At 57.9% G+C, this 23,195-nt stretch overlaps 1 protein-coding gene across 8 annotated transcripts in view; it reads right to left on the reverse strand.

Annotated features, from left to right (window-relative positions):
- The window catches only part of HDAC7 (histone deacetylase 7), a 37,133-nt gene that overhangs the window by 6,479 nt on the left and 7,459 nt on the right, over positions 1-23,195 (reverse strand). For 3 of the 8 annotated variants that reach the window (XM_078449918.2, XM_078449921.2, XM_078449924.2), the window contains exons 2-19: positions 13,667-13,717; positions 9,992-10,179; positions 9,766-9,856; positions 9,443-9,554; positions 8,662-8,777; positions 8,319-8,444; positions 7,894-7,985; positions 7,582-7,692; positions 7,260-7,440; positions 6,848-7,044; positions 6,426-6,599; positions 5,072-5,291; positions 3,618-3,751; positions 3,328-3,448; positions 3,018-3,067; positions 1,685-1,792; positions 609-664; positions 347-434 (exon numbers count right to left, since the gene is read on the reverse strand). In XM_078449918.2, coding sequence (XP_078306044.1) covers positions 347-434; positions 609-664; positions 1,685-1,792; positions 3,018-3,067; positions 3,328-3,448; positions 3,618-3,751; positions 5,072-5,291; positions 6,426-6,599; positions 6,848-7,044; positions 7,260-7,440; positions 7,582-7,692; positions 7,894-7,985; positions 8,319-8,444; positions 8,662-8,777; positions 9,443-9,554; positions 9,766-9,856; positions 9,992-10,179; positions 13,667-13,717 — 2,216 coding nt within the window. Of the gene's footprint in view, positions 1-346; positions 435-608; positions 665-1,684; positions 1,793-3,017; positions 3,068-3,327; positions 3,449-3,617; positions 3,752-5,071; positions 5,292-6,425; positions 6,600-6,847; positions 7,045-7,259; positions 7,441-7,581; positions 7,693-7,893; positions 7,986-8,318; positions 8,445-8,661; positions 8,778-9,442; positions 9,555-9,765; positions 9,857-9,991; positions 10,180-13,666; positions 13,718-13,957; positions 13,989-20,158; positions 20,277-23,195 lie in introns of those variants that run through there. The other 5 variants (XM_078449919.2, XM_081796142.1, XM_060657798.3 and 2 more) reach the window with 5 other exon arrangements.

Genomic DNA, 23,195 nt, shown 5'->3' on the forward strand with positions numbered 1-23,195 from the left:
AGCATGTTGATGTTACCGGTCATTGTTATTGCCATTATTACCACTGTACCGGAAGTGCAGAAATTATCAGATCTGCAGAAAGAAGCCAGTAGAGGCCAAAGAGCACTCAAATGTCTCTTGCCACGGTGGGAGGTTGTCACGGCTGAGGGCCTTCCCCCCACACCATCGCCCCTGGGCCTCCCACCCCCTGATGTGGTGTCATCTTCACCCACATTTTACACAGAAGGAAAGTGAGGCTCAGGAGGCTGATGCAGAACAAGGACAGGAAGCCATATCCTCTGCTGCCAGGCTCAGGGCTCTTTCCACAGGGCTCACGGATCTGAAGGGGCTAGGAACAGGGACCTACCCAGTCCATGATGAGGATCTTGCCAGCCTTGCCCTGTTGTTGAAGCTGCCGGCAGGCAATGGCCACGGAGTTGAAGAAGCAGAAGCCCCTGGGAGGAGGAGAGAGAGGTGTTGCCAGCCTATTTCCCCCTTGTATCTCCACCTCTCCAGCCTCCTTCCTCTGCCTGCCCCTGGCCTGGCCTAGCCCTAGAAGGCTCAGGGGATGGAGGGGGAATGCCCTTCCCCACCTCATCGCCCCCAGCAAGGCCTCCCCCCGGCCTTACATGGCTGTGGAATGGTCCGCATGGTGTCCTGGGGGCCGAACCACAGCAAAACCATTCTGGAAACAGAAAGAATGCTCGTCAACCAAAGGGTCAGCACCCGGAGCCGCATCTCCGTGAAGCTGCCCCAACCCGAGGCTCATCCCTTGAGTAGGGGTCACAGGACAACAGCTGTCCGCAAATCTGACCACAGCCAGGCTGGATCTGAGATGCCCCGGTGCTGGGCCTCCGAGCCAGGCATCCTCTGCTTTTAGGCTGGACGTGAAAACAAACCGCCCCCCCCCCCCCCGCCCCACCAACCTTGGTGTATTCAGGCTGTTATCACTTTATAACAACAGTTACTATTTGTTGGGCAAAATCTACTGCCTGGCACCGTGCCAAGCACTCTACAAACACCAGGTTTCATCCCAACATCTCTATGAGTGTAAATGTTATCTAATCCTTACAACATCTCCACGAGATAAACATGATTATCTCCAGTTCACAGAGGAGGACAAATCTGAAGCTCAGGCAGGTTAAATAACTTGTGTGAAGCTGCCTGCTTGCGGAGGGCAAGGCCAAAATTTACAACCCAGGGCTGAGCCCTTAACTGCCAACGCTCCTCCAAGGAGAAGAAATGAACACGAGGCCACGTTGGGCTCCGAGCTCATAGACAGCGGGGTGCGTGGGCCTCAGCACAGGCCCCCGTGAGATGCCCAGCCCAGAGCAAACAAGCACAGGCACCAACCGGCCTATAAAAAAACCCTCGGTATTGCCAAGAACCAATTTGCCAATGGACAAAGGTCCAGACGTGCTCTGCAACTCGCCAGGGGTCACCCCGTGGGTCTGTGTGTTGAATGATCCTGAACGATTATAATCCCGTGTCTCTTCGAGACAGAGGTCTAGGGTCACAGTGGCTTGACTCCCCACCAAACAACATGACCCTAAGGTTCAAATCTCAGCTTAGTCCCCCAAGCACTCAATTTCCCTTCCAAAACCTTGTGGGGACGTCCCAGAGGAACAAGAGGTCTGGGCCTCCGGGTCTGGCTGTCCCTGCAGCGTCCCCTGTGGCTCACCCACCTTCAGCTCAAACCTCCTACCTTTAGCTCACGGGAAGCGACTTTGAAGGCAAGGTCAGTGACGCTGCCGGCTGCCCAGCGGGCCGCGTTGGAAGAGTGCAGCTCATTCCAGATGGTATCGGTATCCACCTGTGGGGGCCAGAGCCAGGGCCTGCGTCACCAGAGGCCCCCCACGGGAGCCGGGGCCCACTTGGGCGGTGCCCACCCCACGGCCAGGACCCCAGGGGCAGGGAGCTGGGCAGACAGCGCTGCCTCCCCAGTGCCCCACCACCCAAAGGCAAGGCCTCCTGTGTCCCCCAATCCCAGCATGACTTCTCCTTCCCAGCTTCAGTCCATATCACCAGCCCGTATCTGGCCAGCACTCTGCCGGCAGCATCGCGCCTGCCTCCCCAGTCAGAGGAGGGGGCATGGCGTTACCTGGGCGGGACTTGGGGTTTGGACCGGGAGGGGGTTTTAAGCCCCAGCTGACTCTGCTCAGGCCCTGCGGGACGGTCGGAGCTCGAGGGGCCGTCTGCACCACTGTCTTCCACTCAGGGCCCCTAGCCCAGGCTGGGAGGCCCCCCAAACCCAGTCCCTGGGCCTCAAGGCTAGGGAGGGGCCGGGGGGCATGATGGGGAGATGGGGAGGGCGAGGCGGACCAAGAGAGGCGAGGAAGGCAGAGAGAGTCGCAAGAGGCTGGAGAAAGAGAGAGAGAAAGACAGACAGAGAGGGAGAGGAGGGAGGAGAAAACAGAAGCAACAACAGTTGGAAAAATCAGAAAGTGGCAAGAAATGGGAAGTTGTGAACAGGGCGCTGACTGGCTCCCAAACAGCCCCCCAGCTACGGCTCCCACTTCCCTCCAGAACTAGGCCTCCATCCCATGCCTGCACACTCCTGGCTGGGACACCACCAGAGGAGGCAGAGAGCCCCTGAAGCTGGGCGAGCTGGGAGGAGGGGAAGGTGGGCAGCGGGAGAGAATTGCCTGGGTCGCCAAGGACACCGGAGGCACCCCCGCAGCCCCAGGCCGTGGAGCCTGACCTCCTGGAGGCCAGCGTGGAAGGGACAATCCCGACCACCACCAGGGTCTTACGAAGGGAGGCGATCCCCTGCTCTTTGAACCTCACTCAACATTTACCACACACCGTCTCAGTGCAAGGCACAGGGCTCCCCACTCAGGAGACACTGATAGGTGGAGGACACACCTGTCCACAAGGAGCTTCTAGCCGGCAGAGGAGCATTATGGGAGAGCCCCTGGCCCAACGGGTCTGGTAGAACCACAAGAACAAGCAGGTAGGGGCTGGGCCTGGGAGAACAGAAGGGAGGAGCTCCGAGAGCCCGTGGCAACGGCCGCTCAAGACCCCCCGGGCACACTTACCCCTACCCCACCACAGGGCAGCATCACAAACATCCGCTGTGCCAGGAGCCCTGTGGGGAGAGGCCCAGTGTGTGTGAGCTGAATCCTCTCGGCTCTGGCCCGGCTGGGAGCACAGAGAGCCCGCAGAGGGCTGGGGCCAGGTACGCAGGGCAAGAGGGCAGTGGGCAGCGGAGGGACTAGGGCAGCCTGGGGATGCCCAGGATGCTGGGGGCACAGGCCGGGCAGGGGTGGGGCAAGAGAGCACAGGGGATGAGTGGGCCGGGTGAGCCAGCGGAGGCCCCAGAGACCCCAGGCACCATGAGGCCCCTACCTGCCAGCTTCCCGTTGTCCAGTTTGAGGCGGCTGAGCGGGTTGGTGCCATAGAGGAGCACGTGCCGCTCGGAGTGCACTGACTGCAGCTCCTCCAGGGAGGCCTTCCGGCCCCGGAGACACTGGGGAAGGGCCCGCAGAGCTCCTAAGGCCCTGCTCACCCCCTCCCTGCCATCACCGCCACCCGCTTGGCCCCTCACCTCCCACTGGCTCCAGGGCCCCCCTTCCCTTCCCTTCCCTTCCAGCACTCCCACCTCCTCCCGTTCCGCAGCCCCCTCCCTGCCCGCTCACCTCACACTGGCTCCGGAGCCCCCGCTCCTGCAGCCGGGACCAGATGCTCTGGATACGGCCCGCGTGCTCCGGGTGCCTGCTGTTGTCCCCGCAGGAGCACTGGTGTTTCAGCATCACCGAGTCATACACCAGCCCTGCCAAGAACAGGGCTCAGGGCCCAGACCCAAGGGAGTCCCCACCCCCGCCCCTGGCTGCACACACGCGCGCACACACACGGGAGCCAACCTGACATGCCCTTCCCCGTCACGCATACCCCATCCTGCCCCTCGGCCCCTCACACCCAGACACACCCCCACCCCGGTCGCTAACCCAGGCAGCCTCAGGCACCCCGCGCACACACGACACAGCCTCAGCTAATGCTGCTGCCACACAGCCGATGCCTTCCTGCCACACTGTCCCTGCTCCCCTGGCCCAGTGCATCCCCCATGACCTCAGGAGCTCAGAGCCTAACAAAAGGAGGCCTAACGTCAGGGTCTCAGGCTGGATGCCATGACCCAAATAGGCGGCCACGGGGGAACGAGAGGAGAAAAACATTCCTCAGAAACCCTCAGACTGAGAGGGGGGAAGCCTACAGTGACACTGAGCCACGTGACAAGACAGATGCAGTTTTGGGGAAGTGACTGCTTCGGCCTGAACAGCGGGGATGCCTAGAGGGTCCTGCACACTGTGGGTGTCCAGCACGCCTCAGGACAGCAGGATCTGCGAAACTTTCACACCACTTGGCCCAGGGATGCCACTCCTTAAGAGTGGGAAACAACACCAGGGGTGAACGAAATTTATGCACAAGGACGTTCCCGTGAGGGAAAACGAGTAGCCCAACCCGGAAGAAATCTTGAAAAAAATAAAGATAGAATACTGTGACAAAATAGTCCAAAAATCTCATTTTTACGGGCGAGTTGCATCACAGCGTGTTCGTAACACGTTCACAGAACAAGGCGGGGCACAGCACACAGTCCGTGTGTAGACGGGGTTTGTACACAGCTGGATTAAGATGGGGCTGAACGACAGAGGCCTTCAGGAGAGGCTGCTTTGGGGTGGTGGGATACTGGCTGGTGATTTTTATTTCATTCTTAGGTTTTTACATGGTTTACAAAATTTCTAAAATGCTTTTAAGCTCTTTTTACAAGCAGAGCAACCGTAACAAATATCGCTTTTGAAAGATCTGAGCTGGGTGCCAGGAGACCCGGATTCTTGGCCTGGCTTGACCGTCAGCTTGCTATTTAGCAACCTTGTCACCTTAGGTCTCCGGCGCCCAGGTCTCCTCATCTGTAAGATGAGAACAACCACCCTCTCTACCTGCTTCATGGGACGCCACGTGGACCTAACAAGACCCAGAAAGCGCTCTGTGGCCTCAAAAAATGTCCTGAGCAACATCACGACACAGACACGGACTCGTGCCTGAGCCCGTGTGCCCCCAGCCCCTTTTCCCGCCCCCACTCTAATCCAGGCCTCACCTGTGGTGAACGGCAGGGTCCTGGCAGAGGTCTCTGAGCTGGGCAGGACACGGGCCTGGCTGGCAGGCTCTGGGGTTGGCAGTGAGGCAGGCGCAGCTGGGGATGACTGAGCCCTGGACAGGGGCCGGTGACTGCCCTGGGCCAGGGAAAGCAGCACAGAGTCCCCAGTTCCTCCCCGTGGGAGCCGCCCAGCCAGTCGCTGCTGCTCCCAGAGGAAAACCTGAGGGACACAGGGGGCCTCAGGTTCCAGGTCTCAGGAATCTGCTCCATATGCTTCTGCCCAAGGTCTCAGAAACCTCCAGGCAGGACCCCTTCGGGAGAGAGTCCAGGATGCCTCCAGCCTTGCCTCCTGGCTGGGCTCTGGCCTTTGACTGCTGAACCCCCTGCCCCCGCCGATGCCCCCAAAGGTCCGCAGCCCAGAACGACCACGCTATTCCACCAGAATGCCTTGCAGCCTTGGAACTCCAAAGCCAGAACCCAGGTAAGGGGCCTCGGGCCAACTTCCCAAGGACACAGGGACCTGTGTGAGCCATTGCACGTGTGGGGACTACTACCATGTGCCATGGGCCGACTTGTGTCCCCCTACTTCCTGTTTACAAAGTCCTAACCCCTGGCCCAGTACCTCAGAATATGACCTGATTTGGGGATGGGGTCTTTACAGAGATAATCAAGTTAAAATGACCTCATCAGGGTGAGCCTTAATCCAATATGACTTCCGTCCTTATAAAAAGGGGAAATGTGTACACAGGCATAGAGGGAAGACCATATGAAGACTCAGAGAGAAGGTGGCCATCTGCAGGCGGGGAGAGAGGCCTGGAGCAGCCCCTTTCCTCACGGCCCTTGAAGGAACCAACCCTGAGGGCACCTCGATCTTGGACTTCCGGCCCCCAGATCTGTGAGACAATAAATGACTACCGTTTAAAGCACCCAGTTTGTGCTACTTGTCACAGCAGCACTAGCAAACGCATATGCTGTGAGCACGCCCTGGCTCCGCCCCATTTCCTGCCCCAGCCGCCTTCCTGCACATGGTACAACGAGTCACAGGGGAGACGTACTAGGGCAGGAATGCGCGTGGCCCCACGAGAGCCCAGCCTCACTGCTGCACAAGGACACGGCTGCACCCTGAGGCTGCCGGGCTGCTGGGGCGTGGGCATATGAGGACACATGCGCGCGCACGCTTGTGCCCGGATGTGTGTAGGGGTGTGCGTGCCTGCACCTTGGTGCGGATCCGATACGGTAACCGTGGGTCCCGGAGTTGTCTCCCACACTGGTAACCTGGCTCCCTCCCCTCCGTCTGTGCCAGACCCCAGAGTCTCCCCACTGCACCTTCCCAGGGAAGCCGGCGCTGCCATACCTGCTGGTGCTGCTGGAGAGGAATAGGGCCTCTGGCTTCATGCTGCCCATGGCTTGACTCCCTGTGCTCCAGGCTGTCATCCCCCACCGGCCCCACTCCCCCACCATCTGTCTCCAGGTCCTCAGCTGAGGGGATCTGCCGCAGTCGGGGCTTCTCACTTGGCTTGGCTGGCCTCTGGGGAGGGGAGATGCCCGCTGAGACGCCATGCTGGGATTCAAGGTGTGCAGTGGGCCACGGTAGACCGGGCTGGGTGGCTGCTCATCTTGCTGGGGGCTTTAGCAGCCAGGCAGCTCTTGGCCCTCAGGAGCCATAGCCTCTCTCTGGCCCACCAGATCCTCACCCTTCCTAAGCCTCCCTTCTTTCAGCCCCCAGGGGCCCAGTTATGCAACCCTTCATCACCTCCCCTACCCAGTTGCCCTCACCTTGATCAGCTGGACGTGAGGTTTGAGCCGGTCCAGGCGGGGCTGCAGGGGGCCCAGCGGTGGGGGGGCGGTGGCGCTTGGGGGCAGGGGCTCTGAGCGGGTCCGGCTTAGTGGCCGGTGGAGGCCTGACCCAGAGAGCCGCTCGGTGGTCAGTAAGGACTGGGCAAAGTGGAAGGGCAGGGGCCCAAGCCCGGGCACTGGAAAGAATGGGGTGGGGGTGGGGCATAAGGAGGGAACCAAAGGGAGGAAGGGAAGGAAGCAAAGGCTTGGGGTGGTAGGCGGCAGGGACTCAGCAGGGAGACACGCAGGATGGGGGACTGCAGAGGGGCAGGAAGGAAGGGACCCTTCCTGGCCTTGGCCCTTAGCAAGATGCAGGGACCAGCCCCTCCCCTGGAGAAGCCTGGGAACTCACCAGTCAGTAGGGGCGCGTGAGAGACTGAGGGATCGAGGAGGAGAATGGGCTGTAGTCGAGAGGACAAGGGGCCCCCAGACTCAGACTCCAGGCTGTGGGGCAGGAAGAGGGGAGCATGGGGGCTCCCCAGGACCGGCCCCCGAGGGCCCAGTGTCGGATGGGTCCTGCGGTCAGCGTCAGCCTGGAGAGAAGAAGGGAGAAGTCACAGGGGGGAAAGATCCCTCCCAGAGAGAGCGGTGAAAGTGCCAGGGTGAGGTGGTAGGAGAAGGGAGCAAACAGAAGCTGGGGGCTTGCAGTGGGGGAGGGCGCCTCAGCCACTCACCCTGGCAGGGGCGGGGAGCCCCAGCGTGATTGCGGGCAGCAAGGACACTGTCGGCAAGGCGAACGGGGCCAGAGAGGTCTCCTGCAGCCGCAGCCGCTGGCCCAAGAGCGCCTGCCATGGGGAGCAGGGCAGGGGTCACCGGTCCCAGACCTCTACCTCTGGGCACGCCTTCCCCAGAACCCCCAGGAGGCTCGGGTCCCGGCTGCCCAGACCCTGTGGCCCCAGCTTGGTCAGGGCTGCTCGCTGAGAAGAAGGCTGAGCCTCAGAACGGCCCCCCTGTCCCCCGGAGAGCCCAGCCTGGCAAGGCCTTACCTCCGAGCCCAGGACGGGGTTGGGGCCTTGCTCGCTGTCATTGGGGGAGCTGCACCCTGATGCTGGTGTGCTGCTGCTACTGGGGGAGGAGTCTGGGGCGGGGAGGGAAGCACAGTCAGAGGCCAAGCATGACCAGAGCAGGACCAGTCCCCCTTCCCCAATGGGCGCCTCTGCTTCCTGCTTCCTTCCCAGAAGGGCAGGAAGAGGGCCAGCCACTGGTCTCCAGTGCCTCTGGACACTTTTTTGAAGGTGACCCTTCTTCTGGGCAGACGTCAGCTTAGCCAACAGTACGGGGGCTGGCAACTCACCCCCCTAGCAAGTGTGTGGGACACATCCTGTATGACCATGCACACTAGCCCTGTTTGGGTGGGACCTGACCCAAAGGGATAACACCTGCCACCTCTGCTCACCCTGCTGGCTCTTACCACCGAGGGTCTCTGCAGGCCGCCGCCGGAGACTGGGCGGGGCGCTCTCCTTTCTGAGCAGTGGATTCTTCCTCCTCTCCAGGGACTTCTTGGGCTTGTAGCGCAGCTTCAGGTTGGGCTCAGAGACTGTGGGAGCACAGCGTTACTTGGCCCCACACCTCCCTCCTCCCAGTCACCTCTGAGTTAAGGTGAGAGAAGGCAGTGCCAGGGAGAAAGCAAGCCACTGGGGGCTGACCTTCTGCTCCCCAGCCAGACCCTCCCACCCCTCCACACTCCCAACCCATGTCCAAAGCCCTGGCCCCTTAACTCCCCTAGAGGGTCTCCCCCTGCCTGTCCCACTCGCCTGTCTTTCGGAGAGGGAAGTGTTCTGGGGGGTCACTGGGCAGGCTGGGAACAGGAGGCAGAAAGCTGCTAAGCATAGAGCGAGCAGCTCCTTCCGTCTCCAAGGGCTCGAGAGTTCTGTGGAGTGAAGGCACAGGTTGCTTCAGAGGGGTGGAGAGGCCCAGAGACCTGGCAGCCAAAGGCTCTGCAAGGGCTTTTCCTGAGCAGGGGCCCCCGGGACCTGCTAGGGGAGGCAGCAGCAGCTGACAGGGCCAGGCACTGTGTGGCGGGACAAGAACAGGGGCCATCTCCAGGTGGCAGCATTGGGCCACCCTTCCTATAGGCAGCCTCCAACGCAGGCCTCAGATCTAGGCCTAGGAGCCAGGGTCCCAGGGCTTGCTTGGGTCCCAGTCACACTGGGAACTCTTTGTCCCAGCAGGAGGAACCTGCTCCAGGAATCAGGATTTTTTTTGGTGCTTAGGGAAAGTCATAAAGAGAAAAGGGATTCGTGTACGGAAGAAGAAAGAAAAGGGACTCGTGTACGGAAGAAGAAAGCCAGCGTGGTATGTCGGAGTCTCGGTGAGGGAGTACGAAGGGCTTTGGGTGGGGTGGGGAGAGATAATTCAAGGAGAAAAGGGGGCAGGTGTCGGGTGGGGGAGGGGTTTGGGGACAGCATCATAATTAGAGGCGAGGGGTAAGGGTCAGGTGATGGGCAGCTGGGAGGCAGAGGGGGCGAGTAGGAGCGAGCGTGCACAGGCTGACCCGTAGGGAAGAGAAGGTGAGGACACGAGGGAGCGAGTTACCTGTAGGGAATGCTGGGGCTATTGGGATGGACTGTTCTCTCTAGGGCTGCCTGCTGCTTCTTTAGAATCACCTCTGCCAGCTTCTGCTTGACCACACTGCTAGCTACGGCACCTATGGGGGTGGGAAGTCACGAATGGGTTGGGGGTGGATGGACGGTGGCCTCCCTGCCGCATCCTCCGCCCATTGCCCCGTCCCCTCCCGTAATAAGAAGCGGCCAGGGGCCCTGGCCTGCTCAGGCGAGAGCCAAGCCCGTGGCCCCACCCCTTCTGCGAGGCCCCGCCCACACTCTGCAAAACCACCCCAGCCGGCATGCGGTCCTTACTTCGCTTGCTCTTGTCCTTATTGAGAAGCTGCCGCAGCTCTTGCTCCTGCTGCCCCACCTGCAACTGGGGCACCGGCGTGTCCATTGGGAGCTGTGGGCAGGGCCGGCCACCCAGGAAGGGGCAAGGAGTTGAAGACTGAGCCGAGGGTCTGGGGGAGGCGGGAGGGAGGGAGGGGGGCTGGGGGCGGAGCTCGAGGCCACCGCGTGTGTGGGGAGCTGACTTTACCCTCATGGGTTCCGCTGAGCGCTGAGGCAGGCCTGCTGCGAACAGCAGGTGGTGGTGCAGGTGCTGGGGGTGCTGCAAGGCCAGCAGCGCCGGCTCTGGCGGGGGCTCCACCGGGGGCCGCTGGCCCACCCGCAGGTCCATGGGCTGGGGCTGAGGGCCTGGCGTGTCCGCTGGGGGCCTGAGGCGGCCTGGGGGCACACAGAGAGGGCAGGGTCGGCAGGGAAGTTTGAGGGAGAAGGTTAGGACCTAAGCAGCCTCCTCCAGGCTCACTTGACAAGGGCAAGACACCCTCAGGTGCCTTTTCCTCACTTCAGTCCTCACCCCGGTCCCATGAGAAAGGAGGTCATGTAACCATAAAAGGTTAGGCTATCGAGGCAGCGTTCCAAACGTGCCTTCTCCAAGCACGGCGCTTTTCCACTAAATATGTTGCCTCTCCAGAGCAGGGGCTGGGTGCTGGGAGGATTCAGTGACAGGCTGCAAGCCCTATGGGGGAACATTCTGGGCCCTGCCATCTCCTTCTCTTCTTCCTGGATGGAATGAAGATTTGGCCGGACTGCCCCCTAATGAACTGCACTCAAAACAGCTAGCCCGCGGGCAAACGGTCCCCTTTGTTCAGCCACCAGCCCTAGAGGGCCTCATGGGCTCTTTCAGCAGTCACCCTCCGGTACTCTATCCCGGGCCACCGGATAAAGAGGCAGTGCCCTGAACCTGCGGCTAGCCTTGCCCCGCCATCCTGAGCCTGCACGGCCCTATTCGCAGGGCAGCTTCCTCAGCTCCCGGGGCCCATCTGCAGGGGCCTGCCTCCAGGCACCCTCAGGCCAGCTCTGGGCCTGGCACTGTAAGAACCGCAGGCTCAGCCGCCTCTTCTCAAGTGCCCTCTGCACCGAGGCCAGGAGTACCTTCCCAAGGCCGTGGGTGCAGGACCTATTTATAACTAGCCACCAGACCAGGTTGTGTGCCCACACAGCCAGCCGGACCAGGCTGGACGGGGCAGCTGCGGACGCTCAGAGGTGGAGTGTCTGCAGGGTGATTATCCTGGAGAAAGGGAAGCAGGTAGGGGTGAGAGCAGGTGCCCTAGGACAGAGCGCACAAGGGGGGGAACCTTTCTGGAGAAGCCTCCTTCTGCTCATCCAATGCTAGGCATCCCTCATCAGGGGATGACTTTCCCTCAGGGCCCAAGGCTGAGGGGGACTGGAAGGCACTGGGACAAAGCACCAGCTGGGGAGTCAGGGAACACAGTCTCCAGGCCCAACTCAGCCATTACTACTCATTACCTTAAACCTATGGCGCATGTGTACGCATGTCTGCAAAACACTTTCACCCTGAAATCCCCTATAGGCCCTGGGAGGTAGTTATTACTATTTCATTATCCCAAATGTGGAAGCTGAGGCTCGGGTGAAAGGACCTCTCCAAAGCCACCCGGGAAACAGAGACAGCAAGCATGGCTTCTGGTCCCACCCAGGCCACTGCTCTAGCTCTTTTTTCCCATGGACTTTCAGGAAGTCACCAGCCCTCATGGAAGTTTCTCAGTGGACGAAGGAAGAAAGGCTGCGGTAGGTTGCTAAGGGGCACCTGCTCTAACATGCCCTGACCGGGGGAGATGGAGACAAGCAGGGAGGTGCCCACCGCAACTCTCCGGATATTAAGAGACCGGAGGGGACAGCTGTGCACCCAGATGTGCCCTGCAGCAGGCAATGCATGGCTTCCGTGTCCCCACCCCTTGTTCATGCATCCACCCAGGGAACCCAGATTCTCAGTCTGGTGGAGTCTAGGCCTCTGATGCTAACACCCTCCTGCCGGGAAGGGTCTCAGTCCTCCCACATCTGGTGTCCTGGCTTCCTGGGCTGACTCCCCTGATGATGCAAGAGGGACCTCAGGGAACCTGAGGCAGGCCACAGGACGCGGTGCTGGCCGCTTCAGCCTCACACAGACCGCGAGGGCCCATCCCTTAAGCTGAGCAGATGGACTCTGAGCTGAGAACGTGGGAGGGGCTCTGCCGGCAACCCTGAGAACACCTGTGAAGGTCACTTAGCACGTGGGGGTCTCCACAGTCTGGTGCTAAGCTGGCTTCTCGTGGTCTCCTACGTCCCAACACAAGCCTTCGTCTCAGCCATCAGCTCCTGTCCTGCCACAAGCCCACGTACCTTTTGTCCTCTGAGCTTTTGCTCCCAGCGACCCCCTGGTGGTACCGTCCTCACCCCTCACATTCTACTTTTCCAAATCCTACCCTTTCTTCCAAGTCTGGCTGGAATCCTCCCTCTTCCCGGGACTCAGCCCAGTGCCCCGTGTCCCTCCCTCCTCTGGACTCCAATCATGTTGGAAGTTCTGTGCCCTATAAGCACAGTGTGGGCAGGTACCGTCTGAGGTAAGCTCCAACGGCAGGAGCTTGGTTTTGTTTCCTTCTCACTATCCTAGCACCTAGAATGGTACTCAGCACAGGACAGGAACCCAATAAATTCTGGCTGAATTAATGAATAAATCTCTGTGTCCGTCCCCCTAAAACACCTAGGAAGTTACCCTGGCACAGAGATGGGGCTCATCAATGTTTCTGTTTCTTTTTCCGATTTCTGTGTTTTTTTAAAGAAATTACCTGTCTAGGGGTGCCAGGGTGGCTGCCGGTTGACTGTCCAACTTTGGCTCAGGTCACGATCTTGCCGTTTGTGAGTTTGAGCCCTATGTAGGGCTCTGTGCTGACAGCTCAGAGCCTGGAGCCTGCTTCGGATTCCGTGTCTCCCTCCCTCTCTCTGCTCCTCCCCTACTTGCACTCTGCCTCTCTCTCTCTCTCTCCCTCTCTCAAAACTAAATACACATTAAAAAAAATTCCGTATCTCCATATCTAGGAGGACTAAGTGACAACAGGTGGTGAATCTGTTTCTTGAATGAAGGGATGAACTCAATCACTTGTCCCTTGTGTGGCACCGGTCACAAACTACATTCTCCTATCACTTCCCTTTTTATTGGCGTGTCCACTCTCCCCAACCTGCCTGTAATCTTTCGGACAACCAGGACCGAGGCGCAGAGGATCCCCGGACTCCATTTGTCCCCACCATCTGTAACCATTAGGCGTCAGGCACCCAGTAGGCCCTCTGCAGATGCTGGCTGAGACTAAGGGGAAAACAGCCCTCAGCCCCTCCAGCCCCAGCCCCACGGGCGTGTCCTAGACGGGAGCGCAGCGGAAGTCCCGACACAGCGGACAGGGAGCGGCAGAGGCAAGGAGAGGTGAGAGAACCAAGGAGAGGGGACCCTCCCCTCCTGCCTGAGCAGCAGGAGGCACCTTTCCATTTTGCAGGGCCCGTGTGAGGACCGAAGCCAACAAACAAGAACGCGGCGCCTCGCCCGGAGCCTCATGTGAGGCAGGGGTCTGAGTATAAACAGTAGCTTCCTACTTGCCTTCCTGTTTCACTGCAGCCAGCAAGGACAAGAAGAGCATCGTGCCTTTCCTTTTCCTGTTTTGCTTCCTAGCAATGGGACCAGCCTAGGTCCGAGGCTGCCTCTCTTATCCCACTCCTCACTCCACCCCTACGCCAACTTCACCCCCACCCTCAGAACCCCAACCTCCCAACCCGCTGGCCCATCAGCCAGCTACCCTGCTTCTCTCCCCTTCAGCTCCTCGCCCTTCTTGTGTCCCTTCCATCCTCACTCCCCACCACGGGCTCCCTCGGGCCTGACTCTTACCTGTGCCAGGGGGACTGGGGCAGTGGGCACCCGGGCTCACCTGGGTCCCATCTGTAGAGAGAAGAGAGAGGGCATGAAGGGGCTGCAGGGGAGGGGTGGGGAAGGGATGAGCGGGCCAGGCCATGCAGGCTCCCTGCCACTACAGGAGGTCCCACTCCAGCTTGGGCGCTCCCAAACTGGCACCTGCACCAGGAACTAACCAAAAAGCAAGGACTCCATCCCATTCCTTTCCTCGACTTCCCTGTGCAGAATGAGAGCACTCACCAGCCCTCCCTTCCTCATTCAACTCACCCAGTGACTCAAACATCTCAGCCTGCTGGAGCCCGGTCCACAGCAGGCCCAAGGAGGCCCGAGTTCCCCCAACAGTGCCCTCAGCCCTCCTGGATGTGCTCAGACACCATCCTCCTAGGGGCCAGGCTCCCACAACCCTGAGGGAAAGAGGACTGGAAGGGGAGGTGGCCAGAGGTGGGAGGGCACGGCTGCTGAGGCTGGCAGGTGGGAGATGGGGAGAAGCTGGCCCAGAGAAGGGTAGCTGGGGGCTGCTCAGAGGCCTCCCAGGTGGGAGCAGATGGGAGCAGGTGGAAATGGGGAGGCTTCCACAGTCGGGGAGGGACGGGGTCATGGCCTGAAGATCAAGTCAGAAATGGTGGGAGCGGGGCGCCTGGGTGGCTCAGTCGGTTAAGCATCCGACTTCGGCTCAGGTCATGATCTTGTGGTCCGCGAGTTCGAGCCCCGCGTCAGGCTCTGTGCTGACAGCTCAGAGCCTGGAGCCTGTTTCAGATTCTGTGTCTCCCTCTCTCTCTGACCCTCCCCTGTTCATGCTGTCTCTCTCTGTCTCAAAAATAAAATAAACATTAAAAAAAAAATTAAAAAAAAAAATGATGGGAGCTGTGAACTGGTGCATCTGGAACGCATAGGCCCTGTCCTGTGTCTTGCAGCCTCTGTTCCCCCAGAGAAAAGAAGCTCTCAGTTTTTTTCTTTTTGGACTTCTGAAACAGAAGTCTTTTCTTTTGGGAATAGTCACCTCTCCCAGGCTCATAAGCCCAGCCCAGAGCCCCCCTGTCCCATTCAGAACCCATGAAGCTCCGTGGCAGGAGGCCCTAAGGAGCCCAGAGGCCCACTGGGGTAGGCAAAGACAGAGTTCAGATCCGAGGTCCCCTGTCCAAGACGGACACCTTTCCCTTCTGCTATCCCAGCTCAGGGCCGAGGGGACAGGAGTCTAGGAGACCGGAAGGCCACCTGGAAGGGGCACCTGATGGACACACAGAAGACCTCCTCAGGCCAGATGCAGGGCAGAAGGGATATTTTCTGAATAGCAACTGGTGGGTGCTGCTCTTTTGGGTCTGTGTTGTTTTTTTTTTTTTTTTTTTCAACATTTTTTATTTATTTTTGGGACAGAGAGAGACAGAGCATGAACGGGGGAGGGGCAGAGAGAGAGGGAGACACAGAATCGGAAACAGGCTCCAGGCTCCGAGCCATCAGCCCAGAGCCTGACGCGGGGCTCGAACTCACGGACCGCGAGATCGTGACCTGGCTGAAGTCGGCCGCTTAACCGACTGCGCCACCCAGGCGCCCCTGGGTCTGTGTTTAAGGGGCAGTCAAAGTTCCTCTTCCAGAGGCTGAAAAAAGGAGAACTCCCTGTAGGCAGGCACTGCTGGGGGAAGGGAGAACTCTAGGCACAGGGAGCCTCCCATCACTGCCCTCACACCCTAGTGTCCCATGCTCCAGATGGTAGGGAATGGCCAGTCCACCTGCCCAAAGTCTGCATAGCACAAGTCGATGGGCCTCCTCACAAAATTCACCCTGACCTCCCTCCTGCTCCCTTCCCAGAGCACCCACTCTGTGTCCACTACCTCAACTGAGTCTACGAATCACAGTCTCCACGCTGCCATTTGGAAGCCACGCCAGTCTGCACCTAACACCTTGCTGGGCGCATGACAGGCTCTGGTAGGAATGAGTGACTCAACATCAATGGCTTCCCCGGCCCCCTGCCTAGGACGTGGCATGGGTATTTCTCAAGGTTTGTGAGCCCCAAGGAACACTAGTGTGGGAGGAAGCAGCCCATCCCCAGAACATGGTAACCCCCACCCTAGGCTCTCTTAGGACCTCTTCTTTTCTTCTGCAGGACCTGATTCCCCAAGAGAGGTTTCTAAACTGGGCTCCTGGGTGTGTTCCCACAGGCTGTGCCTGGCTTAGAGTCCTGTGCCTCCAGCCCTTCCCAGTGGGAATTCTCTCCTACCTCCTCTCAGTCCCTGCCTGAGGGCTGGTCAGTGGCAATCACGCTTGGGAGCAGGGCCAAGCCTTGCTCCCCTGGTAACCGTGGATTCGGGACACCATGCACTCTCTGGATAGGAGAAAAACTAATGGCCCTGAACTCTGTAGTGTTTGTTACCAGGCCCAAAAGGGATGTTTTGTGATGATGATCTATGATATAAACTCTGTTCAGAAAAGCTGGGAGCATGCACGCATGTGTGTGCTTGTGTTGCCAACAGCGGCTGCTTCCAAAAGCAATTCCTGGAAAAAGTTCCGCTTCTCCCCCAACTCCCTGGTTCTATGCTGATGGCCAATGAGTGCAGAAGAGCCCAAAGCAACAGAGATAAGACCTGTGGAGCAGCTCTCCCGTGTCCCAGAGAGAGGAATGGCATCTAAGAGCACCCCCCAGCAAATGGCTGAATTAAAAACCAGAAGGTGTACATCCTACGGCCCAGGCTTGGCAATGATTTGGGGGACACTTCTCCTTGTCCCCTCTCAGGGTGCTGTTACCACCAATCTGGGGCCAGACAAATAAAATCAGGACTGAATGGACCCGAGGGACTGAGAACACTGCCTAGGCCTGGACCCTTTTCCACACAGCTCCCAGTCAGGGTGGAAAGCTCTGATTTTTGGAATCCTAGCTGCCCTCCCCACCCCATTTCTCCCTTCTTTGGAAGCAACTGCCATCAGACTGAAGAGGCAGGTTACTTGGCAATGAGCACCCGAGCCTACCTTCCCAAACCAGATCGCCTGACCAAAGAGGCCCCCAAATCCTGGTCTATCCCAGTGCTCTGCAGTCCCCAGAACAGACACAGGGCCACTCTTCTGTCCCCTGAGCACCTGGGCAAGCTGGTCTCCCACTCCTATCTGGTTGGCCTGGGCCTCACCTGCCCCACAGATGTGACCGTGCCCCAGGGCATGCACAAGGTGGCTGGAAACCTGAGCCCTGCCTGCTTACCTGCTTACCTGCTCTCTTACCTAAAACAAAGGGTGTTTTAGGCCCTTTGTCAGGAAGAGGGCTTCCCGAGCACTGCCACCCAGAAGCCCCCTGCCAACGTCTCTAATGGCTTTTGTGAGGCTGTCCCCACCTTCCAGATCTCCCGACTAGCTGAATAGGAGTCGCAGGAAGGCCTGGGCCCCAGGAGGCAAGAGGAAAGCAGGAAGCGGCAGGAGGCCAGGTCCTGGGTTCAGGGCTGGCTCCCTCCACACCCCACATTACTGTTCTGGTTCTGTTTCCCTGACACAAGCTGGACAAAGCTAGACTCTGCATGGGGGCTGGCAGAGAAGATGAAAGCTGGGGGTGAAACGGCTTCAGGAAGATCCAAGAATAAATAAACATGAGAAAGAACATCATGGTTGCCAGGCCCTTCTGACACAGAGTGAGGGCTGAGCACGAAGGAGAAGCGCCTCTCGAAGGCATTCAGGTCACAGAATCTGAGAACATTAGGAGCCGATGGGGCTTCGGAGATTATTCAGGCCAACCCTCTCACTTCACAGAGTTGGAAAGAGAGAGGGGAAGGGGCTAGGTCACGGTCACCCAGAAGGTGAGCGGTACAGCCAGGCCAGACCAGGGCAGGGGAAACTCAAGAAGTCAATCCCAAATGCAGGCATGAAGTACTTTCATGTGAGTCACTGCTCCAGGGGTTGAAGAGATGGAAACATGAATGAAACCTGGTTCTCACTTTCAAGGAGTTTAAAATGCAGCCCACAGTTTTTTAAAAATTAAAAAGCAGACTACTTGCCGATACTAAAAATGTTCAGAGTCTCCAAAGGTAAAAGACAAGAACATTCTCAGTCATCCAACTCCCCAGAACTCCCTTAAAGTCAACCCTTTTGAAGAGTTTCTCTCTCCCCCACCTTCCAGAAATTCTCTTGTTCATTATTAATTCTATTGCTCATTATCTTGGCATGAAGCTGCTTACTGCTCAGATTTATCCAGAACCCAGGGGGCTGCACGCTGGCTAGAAACTCCTGCCACATAAAGTGAGGAACGTGAGGGTCCACAGCACAGAGGACATTGGCTTTGAGGTCAGATGGACGTGGGTTCAAAGTCTGGTCCCTCAGTGACGTGCAGGGAGAGCCAGGGACACAAGGTAAGCTGTCAAGCCTTGACCGCCCCATCGGTAACAGTAATAAGAATATCTACTTGGGGGGGGGGGGGGACACCTGGGTGGCTCAGTCCATTAAGCATCCTTCAGGGCAGGTCATGATCTTGCAGTTCGAGAGCTCAGAGTCCTGAGTCCCATATCAGGCTCTGCTGTCTGCATGGAGCCTGCTTCAGATCCTCTGTCCCTCTCTTTCTGCCCCTCCCCTGTTTGCTCTCTCTCTCTCTCTCAAAAATAAATAAACATTAAAAAAAAAAAAAAGAATACCGCATCTACTTGGAAGTGGCCATCTGAGATTGGCAACACTGTGTGTGAAGCACCTAGCATGTGGTTAGGGGTCATGATTAATACCATTTGTCCCTGAACTTGCCTGCTGCCTCCCTCCCAGCATAAGCATTTCAGCATCTGGTCCCAGTGGTACCCTCTGCTCTTAGTTCTACCACAGTCCATTTTCTCCCCGTTGCATTCCTTGCCCCATCTCCTACACCCTGCCTCCCCCCACCACACTCCCCTCCTTTTCTCTTCCATCTGAACTTTTGTAAACACACGCTTCACCGTGTGACAGTTGTTCTAAGCCTTACATTTGCTAATTCATCTAACGCTCACGACAAGACAAAACAAAAGGTATGAGGTGGTTACTGTTTTTATCCCCATTACACAGGGCAGTAGACTGAGGCCCAGCAGTATTAAAGAACTCATCTAGTCACATCACATGGAAGTGGCGCCACTGGGACTTGAGCCAGGCAATTGGGCTCCAGAATCCGTGTTGTCAACCAATACCCTCCAGGGCTCTCCCCAACACTTCCGCTCCCGCGGGCCGGCAGGTAGGGAGCAAATGCAGGACTTACTGGGCCCGGGGAAAGATGGAAGAATCACACAGCCCCACAGAGACCAGTACCCGCAGCACACCCCAGCCCTGTGGGAGGTTAGGGAGCAAAAGCAGCCTATTTCCTCTCTGGGGCCCCCGTGAAGACAATCCTGAAGAACCACTTATAGACGGCAACCGCTGACTTCAAAGATTCCAAGCACTGATTTCGGACTGCATGTGGGAACGAGGAGGGGTGACAGACTGGGGTCTTAGAAGAGCATCGGCTTTATCTTCCCTGCTCTCCACTGCCGGCTACACCCTTTCTCTAGGAGCTCCCAACTCCCTCTGAGGCTCTCATGGGCGTCCCAGAGCAAGCTCTGCTGGGCAGGCAGAGGGGCTGGGGGGCGCGGGGGCGGGCTCACAGGTGAGTGGCCTGGGCCGCGGCCTGCCCAGACAGAGGCCCCCTGTCAGCCCCCCCTGCGAGGGGATCGAGGCCCTGTAGCTCGGCAGCTGTGGGCCACGCAGGAGGCTGGATGTGAGGCCACAGGCCGGCCCTCCACCCCCGCGGTGAGCGTGCCCCTTTCCCCTCGCCTGGGGCCCTGGGGCAGCTATTTTTAGCTCTTGACACCTGGGTATTTTGCAGCCGCAGGATGTCCGGTTTGGAGTCTCTTTCTGGGAATCCCACATGCGGCTGTTGTAAACAGCCCCACGCAGCGGTGGCCCGAGCTGGGAGCCGGTACCCCCCCCCCCCTTCTGCTGTTTGAGATGAATCAAACAGGAAGCAGACGTAACCATGGCAGCGGCAGCTCGAGCTCCCTGGGGGTGGGAAAGCGTCCTTCCTGGCTCCTTGCCCCCCCCCCCCCCCCCCCCCCCCCGGCCCGGGTCCTCTATTCCACCCTGTGGCCTCTCCTCCTAGCTGGAGACCCACTGGACGCTGAGGCAGGGGGAGCTGAGCCATCCAAGTTGTGTGCAGCTGTCCCGAGACGGGCACTCTCTGGGGAGCCTTGCCGTCCTCTGGCAAAGAGAACCAGGGGCCCCTCTGAGCCCTGCCCACCTCCGGGAGCCTCCCAGACCACCACTCAGTCTCCCCTGCCTGTCCTGGGTAAAGGTGCAAAGGTGGGGGCAGAGCTATTCGCTCAGAGTGGCTGGACTCTGAGGGCCTGCATTCACTTCCGGTCACCCATACGCTTCTCCTTACAGCCAGGCCTGCCCCCAGCACCTAGGGAATTCCTGAGCTGACAGGCTCCAGGAGTCTCAGCCCCCTGGTCAGACTGCCTTAGGGTTTCTCGGGTCCTGAAAGCCCTCAAAGACCAAGTTCCCACTTACCCTCACTCCCCTGCTCCAGCAGCTCCAATCCCTGAGATACGAGGTTCACCATGGTATCTAACCACCATCTTTCCTATCGTAAGCAAAACATCCTGAGCAGTCAAGATGGGGGCCCCATCTGTAATGTGGGGAGAGGAGTGGAGGTTCTGTCAGTTTCTGCCTTTGTCTGTCCCCTCCCCCAGCCCCTGCCGCCCCACTTAGACCAGCTGCTCCCTCTTAGCAGCCAGCCCCAGACAGTCTTTCTCAAGGGCCAGCGCTTGCCCCAACAGGAAGCACGGTCACCGCCCTGGGGCTGCCTCTCGGAGCCGCTCCTTCTCCCTCCGTGGTCTCATATGCGTTCCCTTGCCCTCCTTGTTGTTCCCGCTGTTTCTGGGCCCTCCTTGGCCAGATCAGGCCTCGTGTGTCCCCCACTCCTGCTTGCCCCCCGCTTGTGCCTCTGCCCAACTGCACATGAGCCAGGAGATGCGTCTTCCTTGGCTCCGCCCACCTATGCCACCCAGGAGGCCACTCAGCCCACTCCAGAGACTGCCAGGGGGAAGTTGAAGTTATAAGATTAATAAGATTACGATCACTACTTATTTTCTAATTATAATTATTAACGAGTAAGGCCAGTGATGACCCACAACCGTGTACCAAATGCCTACTGTGTGCTCGTCACCATGCTAAGCACCTTACTCGTACTATCTCATTTGGTCCTCACAAAAACCCTGTATGGTAGGTACCCTTAGCAACCTCCTTTCACAAAGGAAGAAACTGAGGCGTGGCGTTTTTAAGAAACTTGCAGAGGCCACACAGCTCGCGTAAGTGGGTTTCTGGGGCTCTAGGGCCTAAGCTTGTAACCATTACACCGACACACAGGTCCACCATGTCCCCAGGTGGTGAGGGGCGGCCACCGAGGGGCCACAGGACACAGTGGGTCGCAGCATCTGAAGGCCTGGGCGTGACTCCCAGGGGCGGTGTGTTCCCACAGCGTTCTAGTATTCCACCCAGAAAACATCAACGGCAACAAAAATAAAAACAGAGATAATCATCTCTGCCTGTGCCCTTCACATGCCTTTTGTTTCCAGGAGGCACTCCCAACCGTATCTTCAGTTCCTTTTTCATCTTGTGTTTTCCCTGTTTTTTTTTTTTTTTTTTAAATGTACACGTTACTATTTTATTGTTTCCTGTAAGCAGACTCCAGCAGGATACAACCAAACAAGCAAACCTCCCAGGGCTGCCATGCAGGGTCAAACGCTGTGTGAAGGCGCTCTGGAAGCCGTCGAGGGCTGTATAAAAGGCAGGTTGCATAGCCAGAGCAAGTCACCCGTGGAGTGGCTACGTGGGAGTGAATTCCCTTGGGAGGAAAAGCTCTCTCTTTTTTCTCTCTCTCCCTGTCTCTCTCCCTCAGGCCTCATACACAGGCAGGGCGGTGGGCAGGTAGCAGACATGGAGGAACCCACCAGTGCTGGAACAGAGCACCCACCTTCAGGGCAGACTCCTGGGGACTAGGAACAGGGCGGAAGGCCATCGGTACCATTGGACCTGGGGCAGGGGAAAGCAGGGGCCACTGTGGAGCCCCTGGCCTGCTCCATGGCCTGGGGGCATCACGGATAGGAGTCCATGAATAGCGATAAGCTATGAATGCTGGCACTCATAGGGATCCCAGGTTAATATTAATGACAGTTGAGTACCCAGAGATCTCCATCCCAGTGGTGTCCGGGAATCCCCCTGGTTTTGCCTGTTATTTTGGGAAGATGGCACAGGTCTATCGGGCCATGATTCTCCCAATGACGTGATTCCCTTCTGCGGCCAGGGCTGCCCTTGGGATTTGGTCGGCCGGGTTTTTTCCAGATCACAAATCCAGCCAGGGTGCTTTACACAGCCTTCAGGGAACTCCATAGCCAGATGCATGGTCCTGAGTACTGATTTGGACAGACCAGCTGTGAAGGACAATTTCTGGCCAACTGGGAATTTGGTGCAATGAAAATTCACTGCAGTGGGAGGTGGAGATCACAGACTGAAAAACCGGCGTATGCAGCATAATCTCATTTTCATAGAAAATATGACATATAAAGGCACATCAGGAAACAGGGAGGTGTGGAGAGGTATTGTGGCAGTGGTCTCTGACTGCTGGGACTGGGATGTTTTTCAATTTAAAAATTTTTGCTTGTCTGTGTTGTTTGACCACCTGCGATGCACAAGAACTGCCTCTATAATAATAAGACCGAATGTATATGTACAGGTACACACCCAAGTATAAAGATGTCACAGCCAATGGGGAGCAAAGTCAAGGTTCAACTTCTGCTTCCCATGAGAACCAGGACAGCAGGCTTTCATGGACTCGACGCAGTGTATTCTCGGACCCTATGATCGCTGAGGTTCTGCATTATTTACAGCTTAGCATCCCCTGCCTCTCCTGAATCACACAGAAGGCCCAACACAGGGCTGGGCACCAAGTCAGGACTTACTTAATGAATGCCTGTAGGCTGAATAATGATCATTTCCTGAAAGAAATGCCTCCTGCCTCTTCCAGGGCCACAGTGCTGGGAATACTCACTGCTGACATCACTGACCTTCCCATCCCTCCCCTGCCTCATGTTCGTCTTAAGAGCTGCCAGGGAGGGGCTAAAATAAAGGTCACTCCAGCAGACGCGGCCAAGGTATTCCACATCAGGGCCATCAGGGCGGTCCCATCCCAGACCCTTCCCAGTGCCAGCTGGCGACGAGACCCTTGGGTCCTCTGGCATGCTGCCTCACTGGGGGAGCCTCGGGGCAGTGGAGTGAAAGAGAGAAGAAAGGGTCCACCCTGTGACTTCTGGCTACAGACTCCTGCTACCCCAGGCCCTTATGGGTGGAGGAATCTGGAAGAGTGAATTTGGCCTGGTTTTTTCTGTGAACTGGGGCTGGGCCCAGTTTCTGTTCTTCATGTCTTTAACATTCCCTATCCCTGACCTTCAAAAATATGAACAATAACATTAATAATAATGATGAATATTCTGTGTGCACTGGCTTCATACCAGGCATGGCACTAACATTATTTATCTTAATCTTCATA

This window comes from Panthera onca, chromosome B4 (genome assembly GCF_046562875.1).
Source record: "Panthera onca isolate mPanOnc1 chromosome B4, mPanOnc1 haplotype 2, whole genome shotgun sequence".
NCBI lineage: Eukaryota > Metazoa > Chordata > Mammalia > Carnivora > Felidae > Panthera > Panthera onca.